Source organism: Oratosquilla oratoria, chromosome 17 (genome assembly GCF_046742065.1).
Source record: "Oratosquilla oratoria isolate Oo_2021 chromosome 17, ASM4674206v1, whole genome shotgun sequence".
In the NCBI taxonomy this organism is placed as follows: domain Eukaryota; kingdom Metazoa; phylum Arthropoda; class Malacostraca; order Stomatopoda; family Squillidae; genus Oratosquilla; species Oratosquilla oratoria.
This window is the reverse complement of record NC_134793.1, coordinates 36,242,246-36,254,745: the sequence shown is the minus strand read 5'-3', so window position 1 is coordinate 36,254,745 and position 12,500 is coordinate 36,242,246. Positions and strand designations below refer to the sequence as shown.

General features: G+C 45.5%; 1 protein-coding gene across 1 annotated transcript in view; it reads left to right on the top strand.

Moving 5' to 3' along the window:
- The window catches only part of LOC143034618 (ankyrin repeat and BTB/POZ domain-containing protein 2), a 484,410-nt gene that overhangs the window by 40,160 nt on the left and 431,750 nt on the right, over positions 1 to 12,500 (top strand). Inside the window, exon 2 of the mRNA XM_076200957.1 lies at positions 11,397 to 11,532. Within this exon, the coding sequence (XP_076057072.1) occupies positions 11,414 to 11,532 (119 nt within the window). The 5' untranslated portion in view covers positions 11,397 to 11,413. The remainder of the gene's footprint in view (positions 1 to 11,396; positions 11,533 to 12,500) is intronic.

The following is a 12,500-nucleotide window of genomic DNA, read 5'->3' as shown; positions in this document are numbered from 1 at the left end:
AAGGTGAATGCACACACACACACACACACACACACACACACACACACACACACACACACACACACACACACACACACACACACACACACACACACACACACACACACACACACACGTATCGTGTCGTCTTTGCGTACCATCTAGTGATACGATACGGTGCAACAGGGTATTGTACCCGATTGCTACGTATCAGCCTGCTGTATACGGATACACAATAAGTGGGTACAATACTCTGTTGCACCGTATCGTACCACTAGGTGGTACGCAAAGATGATACGATACGTGGAAATGCAACAAGTGTGGACCCAACTTTAGGCACCTTAACTTACACTCTCTGGAAAGACGCAGAGTGCGGGGTGATCTAATAGAGGTGTTCAAGTGGATTAAAGACTTTAACAAAAGTGATGCAAACAAGGTCATCATATTAAAACAACAGGGCAGGACTCTCAGTTATGGAAATTTAGATTTAAGAAGGAAATAGGTAAGATTTGGTTTACTAATAGAGTGGTCGACGAATGAAACAAACTTATTAACCATGTAGTGAGTGCTGAAACTATCAGTTGTTTTAAGAAACGGTTAGACAGCTTTATGGATGGGGATGACAGGTGGTGATGGATACGGAGCTGCCTAGTGTAGGCGTTATGGTCTCTTGCAGTCTCCTTCATTCTTATGTTATGTACGAAAAGGAAAGAGACCTAAATTACCTATGGAAGGAAAAGACACACACACACACACACACACACACACACACACACACACACACACACACACACACACACACACACACACACACACACACACTGCAAATGCAACTTAATGGGAACTATTTCAATCCAGTTCAGAATGTCTGGCGAATAAGTACACAATAATGGCAAGGTGTTTACGCCAGGAAGCGCTTAGCTGCGACCGAGGTCGTCCCCTTGGTCTGCTCGGACTTCCCAGGGAGGTCAGGGGTCACACACGAAGTTTGGGCATGCGAGGCGATAGGAGGCGCTTCTTTACGGTACGCAGGGAGAGGAACCTTTGTTTTGGCCCTGCCCCACCTAATCACCTTTAAAATCCTGATATCTCCCATGTGGTGATATACGATTTTTATAATTTGAAAAATAAAGTCCCTTTCAGCTGAAAAAACCATAAAACTTTGGTTTAAAACCACTTCAAAAGAACAAGTCATCAATAAAATAAATAAATAGATCAATAAAACATATACATTTTTTTTATCCAGACTTCCTCAGTTGCCCTCAAGTTCCCTCCCCCCTTAAAGATAATATTGCCCACCTGAAAAACCGAATTGCCCCCGTTGAGAAGCACTGGTTTAGACGATAAGGGCCATTGTTTGTTGTTACCAGCGTTTCTATCCATGGGGACACGATCGCGCCGAAGAAGGAGAGTCGGAGTGAATGAGGGATTTGAGGAAGGTCACAGAAATGAAGGCAAGTTGAGGATGAAGACTTTATCACACTGGGCTATTTTTCCTTCGACTGTTGGAGGAGGTTTGCAGCCTGCAGCTTTCGGGAAGGAAATATGATACGCTGGAGGGAAATGATTTTCCTCCAGCATATCAAACTACATGCCATGTCCTTTTGTTGAGAAAAAAATAGTCTGTCATAGTGATTTTACGTTGGTTTAAGTTCTGGAGGTCTTCAAAGCTTTATAAAGCTTTGTGACGGCTGGGCTTTGTGTGTGTGTGTGTGTGTGTGTGTGTGTGTGTGTGTGTGTGTGTGTGTGTGTGTGTGTGTGTGTGTGTGTGTGAATATGTGTGTGTGAATATGTGTGTGTGAATATGTGTGTGTGAATATGTGTGTGTGTGTGTGTGTGTGTGTGTGTGTGTGTGTGTGTGTGTGTGTGTGTGTATGTGTGTGTGTGTGTTTTATTCACATGAAACCCATCGGTCCGGACACGGACACCAGACATTTCTGTTCACCTGAAGTTGGGCTCCCAGTTCAACCGAGACCCCATGATTCTTTCAGAACGGGTCCTCCTGGCCTTCGCTATAGTACAGTCCATAGAGTAACCTACGATGAGTGATGTTGGGGTGTATGTGTGTGTGTGTGGGGGGGGGTTGGTTGGTTAAGGTCCGGAGGAGTCTCAAGTTGAACAAAGGCGTCCCATGACTAGACACAAATAAGATGTGTTTACATTCTTCCCAAGCTCTCGGCCCTCCACCCTCCACATTCGTCCTCTATGCTTGTCTTCCACCCTGACGACATCCACAGTCCAACCACTACCATCTTCAGTCAGTCATCATCTCTCCAGAATTTGCTCCTTTTGTCCTCCAGATAAGGTCCACTGCTCTTCAGAAAGACCCATCGGACTTCCAAAATAAGACCTATTACATTTAGGATAGGCTATCTGTATTATCGAACGAGCCCTCCGACCTCCAAAAATGGCCCTTCGACCTCCAAAAATGGACCTTCGACCTCCAAAAATGGACCTTCGACCTCCAAAAATGGCCCTTCGACCTCCAAAAATGGCCCTTCGACCTCCAAAAATGGCCCTTCGACCTCCAAAAATGGCTCTCTGGTCTCGAAAATGAACCTTCTACTTTTCTAAATGGGTTCTTTCACCTCCAAAATCATCTCTCTATTCTCTAAAAAGAGTTCTATGACCTCCAAACTCAGCTCTCTATTATCTAAAATGGGCTCTGTGACCTCCAAAATCATCTCTCTGTTCTCTAAAATGGGCGCTCTGATCTCCAAAATAAACACTTCAAAAAATGGTTCCCTGATCTCCAAAATGAACACTTCAAAAAATGGACTCTGTTTTCAAATGTATCTTTTGCCTTCAAAGGCAACCCACTACTCTCCAAAATGGACTCTATCCTCCAAAAAGGCCTGTCTGTCCAAAATGAGCCATGTAATCTCCAAAATGGACTTTTTGATCTACAAAATGGGTTCTCTCTCCACTAAAATACTCCCTTTGCTCTCTAAAATGTCCCATTTACTTTTCTAAGGCAACTTTTTACTTTCCAAAATGGTCACCCTAAAGGTGACGGCACACTAGCATTTCTCGCTAGCGTGCTACTTGCCTTTGCTACTTCGTTTGAGTAGAAAAGACTTCGATTACGATAATTAATTTTTCAATTTTTCCAAATGTCAAATTACTCTTACGTCATATAGTGAGAAGCTGAATGAGGAACTAAAACTATACAAATGTTAGACACATTCTTGAAATGGTCTTACTTAGGTCTAGAATATTGTAACCAAAGTCGATTATACTCGAACGAAGTGGCCAAAACAAGTAGCATGCTTGCCTAGCGTGCCGCCACCCTTTCGAAAACAGTCTATCCTTTAAAGCTGGATCCGGACCTTTTATAGTTTTTGGGGTCATTCTTTACCCTTAACCCATTCAACTCATGTCAGCCGCTTGTGGTGTAGATACGAAAAACCGGATATGGTAGGCCTCGTGCCGGCCCGTACATCCGAATATCATCTGATGCGGCTTGACCGCACGAGGATTGACGTCATATTTTTCTGGTGTTTGATCAAACATTTTGGTGTTTTATGATTTTTTTTTATATTTGACCAAATGACAAGACATCTTGTCATCGGAGTTTAAAGGGTTAAGGGCCCAGTCACACCAAGCTTACGACCTGTTTCCGACCACCGGCGAACCAGGCTGATTTGTGCTCTTCCTCTCTTTATAAAAGGAATTCAAGACAATGCAATTGGAACGAATCTCCCCCTCCTCCTCCCCGTCATAAAGATGAACATGAAATAGCCTGGCGCTAAACATGAGAGAAACAAAAGTGCCACCCTCGAAGGTGGTCGGAAACAGGTCGTAAGCTTTTAGACTTTGTCATTTAGCCTCCCAAGACATCTTACCTTTCCGTGTGAATCCCTTATCCTCTAAATTCAACCCTCTACAATCCACGGTCATCCTTCATCAACCTCCCATGGTCCTCTACTTACCAAAGGCCGGCGTCACACTGTCCGGCCCCGCCGCATAGTGTGGCACCGGCATAAAATATGTGTCCTTTGTGACGAAGCGTCAGGAAATTAAAAACCTTTGTTATCACTGTCGTACTCACTTAGTTGTAGGTTCGAATCCCGCACTCCTTTATTTTCTAAAGTCAGCCTTCTAGCCTCCAAATTGGGCATTCTAATCTCCAAAATTGGCCTTCAATTCTCCAAAATTGGCCTTCTATTCTCTAAAATTGGCCTTCTATCTTCCAAAGTCTGCCTTCTACCCTCCAAAGCTTGCCCTCTACCCTCCAAAGCTTGCCTTCTACCCTCCAAAGCTTGCCTTCTACCCTCCAAAGCTTGCCTTCTACCCTCCAAAGTCGCCCTTTTACCTTCCAGAGTTGGCTTTCTACCCTCGAGTCGGCCTTCTACCCTCCAAGGTCGGCCTTCTACCCTCCAAAGTCGGCCCTCTACCCTCCAAAGTCGGCCTTCTACTCTTTAAAGTCGGCCTTCAACCCTCCAAAGTCGGCCTTCTACCCTTCAAAGTCGGCCTTCAACCCTCCAAAGTCGGCCTTCTACCCTTCAAAGTCGGCCCTCTACCCTTCAAAGTCGGCCTTCTACCCTTCAAAGTCGGCCTTCTACCCTTCAAAGTCGGCCTTCTACCCTTCAAAGTCGGCCCTCTACCCTTCAAAGTCGGCCTTCTACCCTTCAAAGTCGGCCTTCTACCCTTCAAAGTCGGCCTTCTACCCTTCAAAGTCGGCCTTCTACCCTTCAAAGTCGGCCTTCTACCCTCCAAAGTCGGCCTTCTACCCTCCAAAGTCGGCCTTCTACCCTCCAAAGTCGGCCTTCTACCCTCCAAAGTCGGCCTTCTACCCTCCAAAGTCGGCCTTCTACCCTCCAAAGTCGGCCTTCTACCCTCCAAAGTCGGCCTTCTACCCTCCAAAGTCGTCCTTCTACCCTCCAAAGTCGTCCTTCTACCCTCCAAAGTCGTCCTTCTACCCTCCAAAGTCGGCCTTCTACCCTCCACATTCAGCCTTCTACCCTCCAAATTCAGCCTTCTACTCTCCATGACCAACAATCCAAATTTGAAGGCCAGTCATCTCTCCAAAGTCAACCTTATCCCCTCCAAACTCATCCTGCTACCCTCAAAAGGCAGAGTTCTGCCCTGAAAGGTCAGACCTCTAACTTTCAATGTCGGCATTACTGTCAATCAAAATCAACATTCTACTCTGTAAAGCAGTGGTTCTTAACCTGGGTTACCTGTACCCCCACGGGGTACAAAACCTTAAACCCCGGGGGGAGGGGGATACGAGACATGATAGCCAGTGCAATGGTACTGTATATTTACAATGAGAAAGCAAAAGAAAGCTTGCATCACTAATCCTTTTCATACGTTTGCATTGTATTTGTATTGGATTGGAGGACGAGAAGATGTTCTGAGATATCAAGGGGTACTAAGGGCACTGAAAAAGGTTAAGAAGCCAGACCTCTTTCCTAAAAGTCAGATTTCTACCTTTGAAGGCAATCCCTCCAAACTAAAAACTCAGCCTTTTAATCCGACCAAATCAACCCTCTGACCTCCAAAATCAAACGTCTATTCTCCAAAGTCTACATTCTACTGTCTAATATCAGTCTTCTGTCCTGAAAAGCCATCTTTCTACTCTCATAACCAAACCTTCTACCCTCCAAGAGAAGCAATCTTCCTTCCAAAAGTAGCCATCTACCTTCAAAAATAGCCATCGACCCTCCAAAAGAAGCCATCTACCCTCCAAAAGAAGCCATCTACCCTCCAAAAGAAGCCATCTACCCTCCAAAAGAAGCCATCTACCCTCCAAAAGAAGTCATCTACCCTCCAAAAGAAGCCATCTACCCTACAAAAACAACATACCCTCCAAAATAAGTAATCTATTTTCCAAAAGAAGCCATCTACCCTCCAAAAGAAACAATATACCCTCCAAAATAAGTAATCTACACTCCAACAGAAGCCATCTACCCTAAAAAACCCATCTGCCCTCCAAAATCAGCTCGTCACCCTCCAAAATCAGCCCCCGCCCTCCATGGTCAGCTTTCTACCTCTCCAAGGCCAACCCTTCACCGTCCATAGTCAGCCTTGTACGTTCCTCACCTCACACCCACCGTCACCCTCGACCTTCAACTCGATGACTTGATCCTATGGCGTTCTTTCTTATCTCCACCTTCGGCCCTTCACACTCACCCTTAGCCTCACCCTTAACCTCACCCTCATTCTCACCCTTAACCTCACCCTCATTCTCACCCTCATTCTCACCCTCATTCTCACCCTCATTCTCACCCTTAGCCTCGCCCTCATTCTCACCCTTAACCTCACCCTCATTCTCACCCTTAGCCTCGCCCTCATTCTCGCTCTCATTCTCGCTCTCATCTTCCTTCTCACCCTTAGGCTCATTCTCACCCTCATCTCGCCCTCATCCCCATCCCACTCCCACTCCCATCCCACCCTCACACTCACCCTAACCGTCACCCTCAACCCTCATCCTTACCCTCATACCTTTATCCTCATCCTCATCCTCATGCTCACCTTCATCCTCATCCGCACCCTCACCCTCACCCTCACCCTCATACTCACCCTCACTCATCCTCACCCTCAGCATCATCTCACCCTTATCCTCACCCTCATCCTCACCCTCATCCTCACCCTCATCCTCACCCTTATCCTCATCTTCACCCTCATCCTCACCCTCATCCTCATCCTCACCCTCACCCTCACCCTCACCCTCACCCTCACCCTCATCCTCACCCTCATCCACACCCTTGGCCTCACACCCATCATCACCCTCACCCCCACAATATCCCCAACCTCATAAAACCCCCACAACAACCCACCCTCACCCCATAACACCACAACCCCCACTCTCATAACACCCCCACCCCCAGAACATATCTAACCCCCACCCCACAACACCCCACAACAACCCACCCTCACCCTCACAACACCCCACCCCCACAACACCCCACCCCACAACACCCCACCCCACAACACCCCACCCCACAACACCCCACCCCACAACACCCCACCCCACAACACCCCACCCCACAACACCCCACCCCCACAACACAACACCCCACCCCACCCCACAACACAACACCCCACCCCACAACACCCCACCCCCACAACACCCCACCCCCACAACACAACACCCCCACAACACCCCACCCCCACAACACCCCACCCCACCCCCACAACACAACACCCCCACAACACAACACCCCCACAACACAACACCCCCACAACACAACACCCCCACAACACAACACCCCCACAACACAACACCCCCACAACACAACACCCCCACAACACAACACCCCCACAACACAACACCCCCACAACACAACACCCCCACAACACAACACCCCCACAACACAACACCCCCACAACACAACACCCCCACAACACCCCACCCCCACAACACCCCACCCCCCACAACACCCCACCCCCACCCCACAACACCCCACCCCCAACACCCCACCCCCACAACACCCCACCCCCACAACACCCCCCCCCCACAACACCCCACCCCCACAACACAACACCCCCACAACACCACACCCCCACAACACCCCACCCCCACAACACACCCCACCCCCACAACACAACACCCCCACAACACCCCACCCCCACAACACCCCACCCCCACAACACCCCACCCCCACAACACCCCCACAACACCCCACCCCACCCCCACAACACCCCACCCCACCCCACAACACCCCACCCCCACCCCACAACCCCCCCCCCCACCCCCCACAACACCCCACCCCACAACACCCCACAACATCTCACGTCTCACCCTCACCCTCGCTCCCACTCGCTTCTTACCCTTAAGGTTGTCCTTCGTCTCGGGTTCATCCCTGTGGCCCTTTGTATTCTGCCCCAAAGTCCTCCTCGACCACATATCTCAAGTCCCACCTCATCCTCCACGTCAACACTCTTCGCCTCCTCAGTGCGCATCTTGCATCTGTAAAGCCTCCTGTCTCTAGCATTTCTGAAATGGTCATTTACACAGTCAAACGGTTTGTCAAACCCGGTTTGCCAAACAAGTGATTGAAGTGATGATTGACCGTGTGAATTGGGGTATTTGGTTGTCAAACCCGTTTGACAAACATATTTGACAACCAAATACCCCCATTCACACGGTCAAACATCACTTCAATCACTTGTTTGACAAACCGTTTGACAGTGTAAATGACCCTTAACACTTAACATCTCTTGCCTTCTCTCTAACACCTGTTCCTAACATCTACTGCCACTAACATCAATTATCTCTTAAATACTTGCTTCTTTGACACCTGTCTCTCTAACACCTGCTCTTAACACCTACAGCCATTGACAGCAACTACCTCTTAAAAATCTTCTTCTCTAATACATGTCTGCTTCTTGAATTTCAAGCACCCCAAACGCTTGGCCCTCAAACATCTGTCCATCTAACACTAACTACCTCTCCAGCGTCTACCCCTTTCAAGTCCCTAACGTCTTTACAGCGTACATCGGCCTCTCTTTACATATCCAGGCGCTCCGTTAAGCCTTATTCACACATTCAGTATTCTCCTCAAATGATGTGAATTTGAAAAGCTGGAAGATGGCTTTGTTTACAGTATTCTAGATTTCCCTAAGTTTACAATTCAACAATGTTTCTAATATTCGTATAGGTTTAACTTCCCTTAGTTCGTCATTCAGCTTCTCAGTATATGACGCAAAGGTGATTTGACATTTGGAGATTCGAGGAATAATATATTGTAGCCTAAGTCGGTTTACTCTAAAAGAACTCGCTTGAATCGTGTATGTGTGACAGGGGCTTCTCCTGAAGGAAAAGAAGAAGAAGAAGAAGAAGAAGAACGCGAAGAAGAAGAAGAACGCGAAGAAGAAGAAGAACGCGAAGAAGAAGAAGAAGAAGAAGAAGAAGAACGCGAAGAAGAAGAAGAAGAAGAACGCGAAGAAGAAGAAGAAGAAGAACGCGAAGAAGAAGAAGAAGAAGAACGCGAAGAAGAAGAAGAAGAAGAACGCGAAGAAGAAGAAGAAGAACGCGAAGAAGAAGAAGAAGAACGCGAAGAAGAAGAAGAAGAAGAAGAACGCGAAGAAGAAGAAGAAGAAGAAGAACGCGAAGAAGAAGAAGAAGAAGAACGCGAAGAAGAAGAAGAAGAAGAACGCGAAGAAGAAGAAGAAGAACGCGAAGAAGAAGAAGAAGAACGCGAAGAAGAAGAAGAACGCGAAGAAGAAGAAGAAGAAGAACGCGAAGAAGAAGAAGAAGAAGAACGCGAAGAAGAAGAACGCGAAGAAGAAGAAGAAGAACGCGAAGAAGAAGAAGAAGAACGCGAAGAAGAAGAACGCGAAGAAGAAGAAGAAGAAGAACGCGAAGAAGAAGAAGAAGAACGCGAAGAAGAAGAACGCGAAGAAGAAGAAGAACGCGAAGAAGAAGAAGAAGAACGCGAAGAAGAAGAAGAAGAACGCGAAGAAGAAGAAGAAGAACGCGAAGAAGAAGAAGAAGAACGCGAAGAAGAAGAAGAACGCGAAGAAGAAGAAGAACGCGAAGAAGAAGAAGAACGCGAAGAAGAAGAAGAACGCGAAGAAGAAGAAGAAGAACGCGAAGAAGAGGAGCAAGGGGTCTTGAAGAGCCCAGAGGGAGACGGAGGTCTGCCCGGGATCTACCTAAACAAGTCCCCGGGCAGCCTCGAGGGCTTCTTCAATCTAATGTTTGTCCGCTCGCTGCGGTTGTGGTTGGCTGTCGTAGTTGTTGTTTTTCTTGTCGTTTTCGTTGCTTTTCGGTTTGGATTTTTGTTATTTTTCGTTTTTTTTTTTTTTAGTTATTTTTTGTTTTGTGCTGTTTAGCTGTTAGTTTGTTACTTTGGTATTGTTGATACCCAGGAACGTAGTTGTTGTTCTTGTCGTTTTCGTTGCTTTTTAGTTTAGAATTTTTTTTATTTTTCGTTTTTTTTTTTGTTTAGTTATTTTTTGTCTTGCGCTCTTCAGCTGATAATTTGTTACTTTGGTACTGTTGATACTTTGCTGTTGTTGATTATTTGTTTTTGTTGTCTTAAACGTCTTTCGAAGATCCAGGAACGCATAGAAGAATTTCTCAAAAATGTATAACATTTTCTAAAACAGCGCAGCCAGGGTATTCCAATCACCCGAAGAATGGCCCCATCTCGAAAGGACTCACGATACTGTACCTCCCGAGACGGAACCCCACGAACGTATCTCTGCTTCCGTATATCAGAATCACAGTTAACTAAATACAATTATCTCCTTAACAACTGTCTCCTTTTGCTTCATCTCGCCCGTTTAAGGGGTTATCACACCGGGCTATTTTTCCTACAACATTCTACCTCCAACCTCCAACCTCCATTTGAATAACTAGATTATAACTTCGCTTACAGAAATCTAGACTTCTCTAAGAACATTTCGACAGTGTCTAACATTCATAGAAGTTTACAACCTCTTAGTTCATCATTCAGCTTTGCTAGATATGACGGAAAGATAATTTGATAATTGGATGTTTGAAAAATATAATATTGTAACCAAAGTCGTTTTCACCCAAACGAACTCTCAACTCTCGGCGCTGGTGAAGCCCGTGGAATTCTGCCCAGTGTGATAACTATTTTACAATATACTTTGTTTAGTCTAAGTCCAGACGGTTCTGTTCAGGTGGAGGATGCCCCGAGTGTGACGAGGAGATAAGGAAAGGATCTTTGCATAAGAACGCCAGCAGATGGAGAAGTCCAGCTGATAACACAGATGGTTCTAAAGGGGCTATCACACTGGGCTATTTTTTCCTCCGACTTTTAGAGCAGATTTGCAGCCAGCACTTTTCGGGAAGAAATGTGATATGCTGGAGGAAAGTAATTTTCCTTCAGCATATCAAATGACATTTTATGTAAGTTTGTTGAGGAAACAGCATAGCTTCCCAGTGATTTGACGGCGGAAAAAATTCTGGAGGTGGGCGGTATCACCGATGAATCGGAGGTTGAAGTAAAAATAGCCCAGTATGATAAACTTGTAAGGCAGAGGCAGTGGCCCTGGACTTGGGCTTGGACCACGTGCTGGTCCCTTGACTAGCAGTTGCTTCCTTTCCGTATGAGAGCTCAGGGTTTATATAATATGCCTGAACGATAAGTAGACTAATGATGTGAGTTATGCAAAACACTCACATTATTTGCTCCAAGGTGGTAGTAACGGGATGTGATATTATTGTATACACATACATGAACACGGTGTATATATATATATATATATATATATATATATATATATATATATATAAAATTATCATTATCAATATGTTAATACTGCTATAATTTCATTTCCTTCTTCGTTTACTTATTTTTTCAACGCTAACCTTATACTACCCATGCCCCTACCAGTCTATCCTTACATACTAACACTACTCCTGGAGCCTTTCTTTGGCTCTCAGGCTTACGATAGTTGTCGGATCTCTTAAAGAGAGTTCTTCTGGTCCACAGGAAGTATGGGCTGAGGAATGGCCGCCACCAGTCAACACATGGGACCCCATCCGGTGCCCGAATTCCGAGATGCCGACCAGTACTGGGGATCCACCTCTGACCCGGGACATCAGATCATTCGACCTAAACCCAGAAGGTAAGCATGGGGTTTTTCGATTGGGGTTTTGTATTCTGTTCTTAGCTCTTGTGAATGTAAACAAATGGTGAAGAAAAGAATTATGAATAGATACATATATAAATTTTATGTATATGTATATATGTATGTGTATATGTATATGTATATGTATGTATATATATGTATATGTGTATATATGTATGTATGCGTATATATGTATATATGTGTATATATGTATATATGTATGTATACAAATATGTATATGTATACTTTAATATTGAGCGTATTTTTGTGTGTGTAGTGCAAAAACTGTAGGAAAAGTTTTGTTCATTATAAGATTTGTAAACTGACGATCTTGAATGCAAAGTCAGGCACACTACACCAATCCCTGCAAAGTTTGCGAGTGACGGCTTAGGCTATTGTCAAGAGCCTCCTGGCGAATGCCCTTCACTCTGTGAGTCGGGGAGTTGAGACGTGTCTAAGATGTCTGTGACGTGATATCGTTACTGTTGTGTTAAACGTTATGGATTGCTGTTGACAAACACTCCGATTTCGTGTAATATTCTTTCAGCAATTTGTTTATAGCATTCGTTTGACTTTTCCATTTTTCCCCCCATAATCAGTGGCCAATGGACTTAGGGAAAAGTAAAACCGAAAAAAGTAATTAGATTTTTTTTTCATTTCAACTCCATTTCAATTTCGTTCCAATCGACTTTGGGTTATCTCAATGTGGTGAAAGGGAACTGGATTCCTTTGGTGATAAGACTTATGGTGCGCTGACTGTGCTCACCATAAGCAGTGTACAGCTCTCTGTAGAGGTGCAGGCAGTGCTACAGTGGTGATTATTGGTGCTTACTCGTGCGACGGTGCTATGTCTAGCCGGCCAAGGTTTGACCCTAAGAGCATTCCCGACATTCCTGCCCAGAGTTCGTCTTAGTCCGCCTCCAGGCTTGGAAAGAAAAAAAAGAAAGAAAAAAAATAAAATAGAA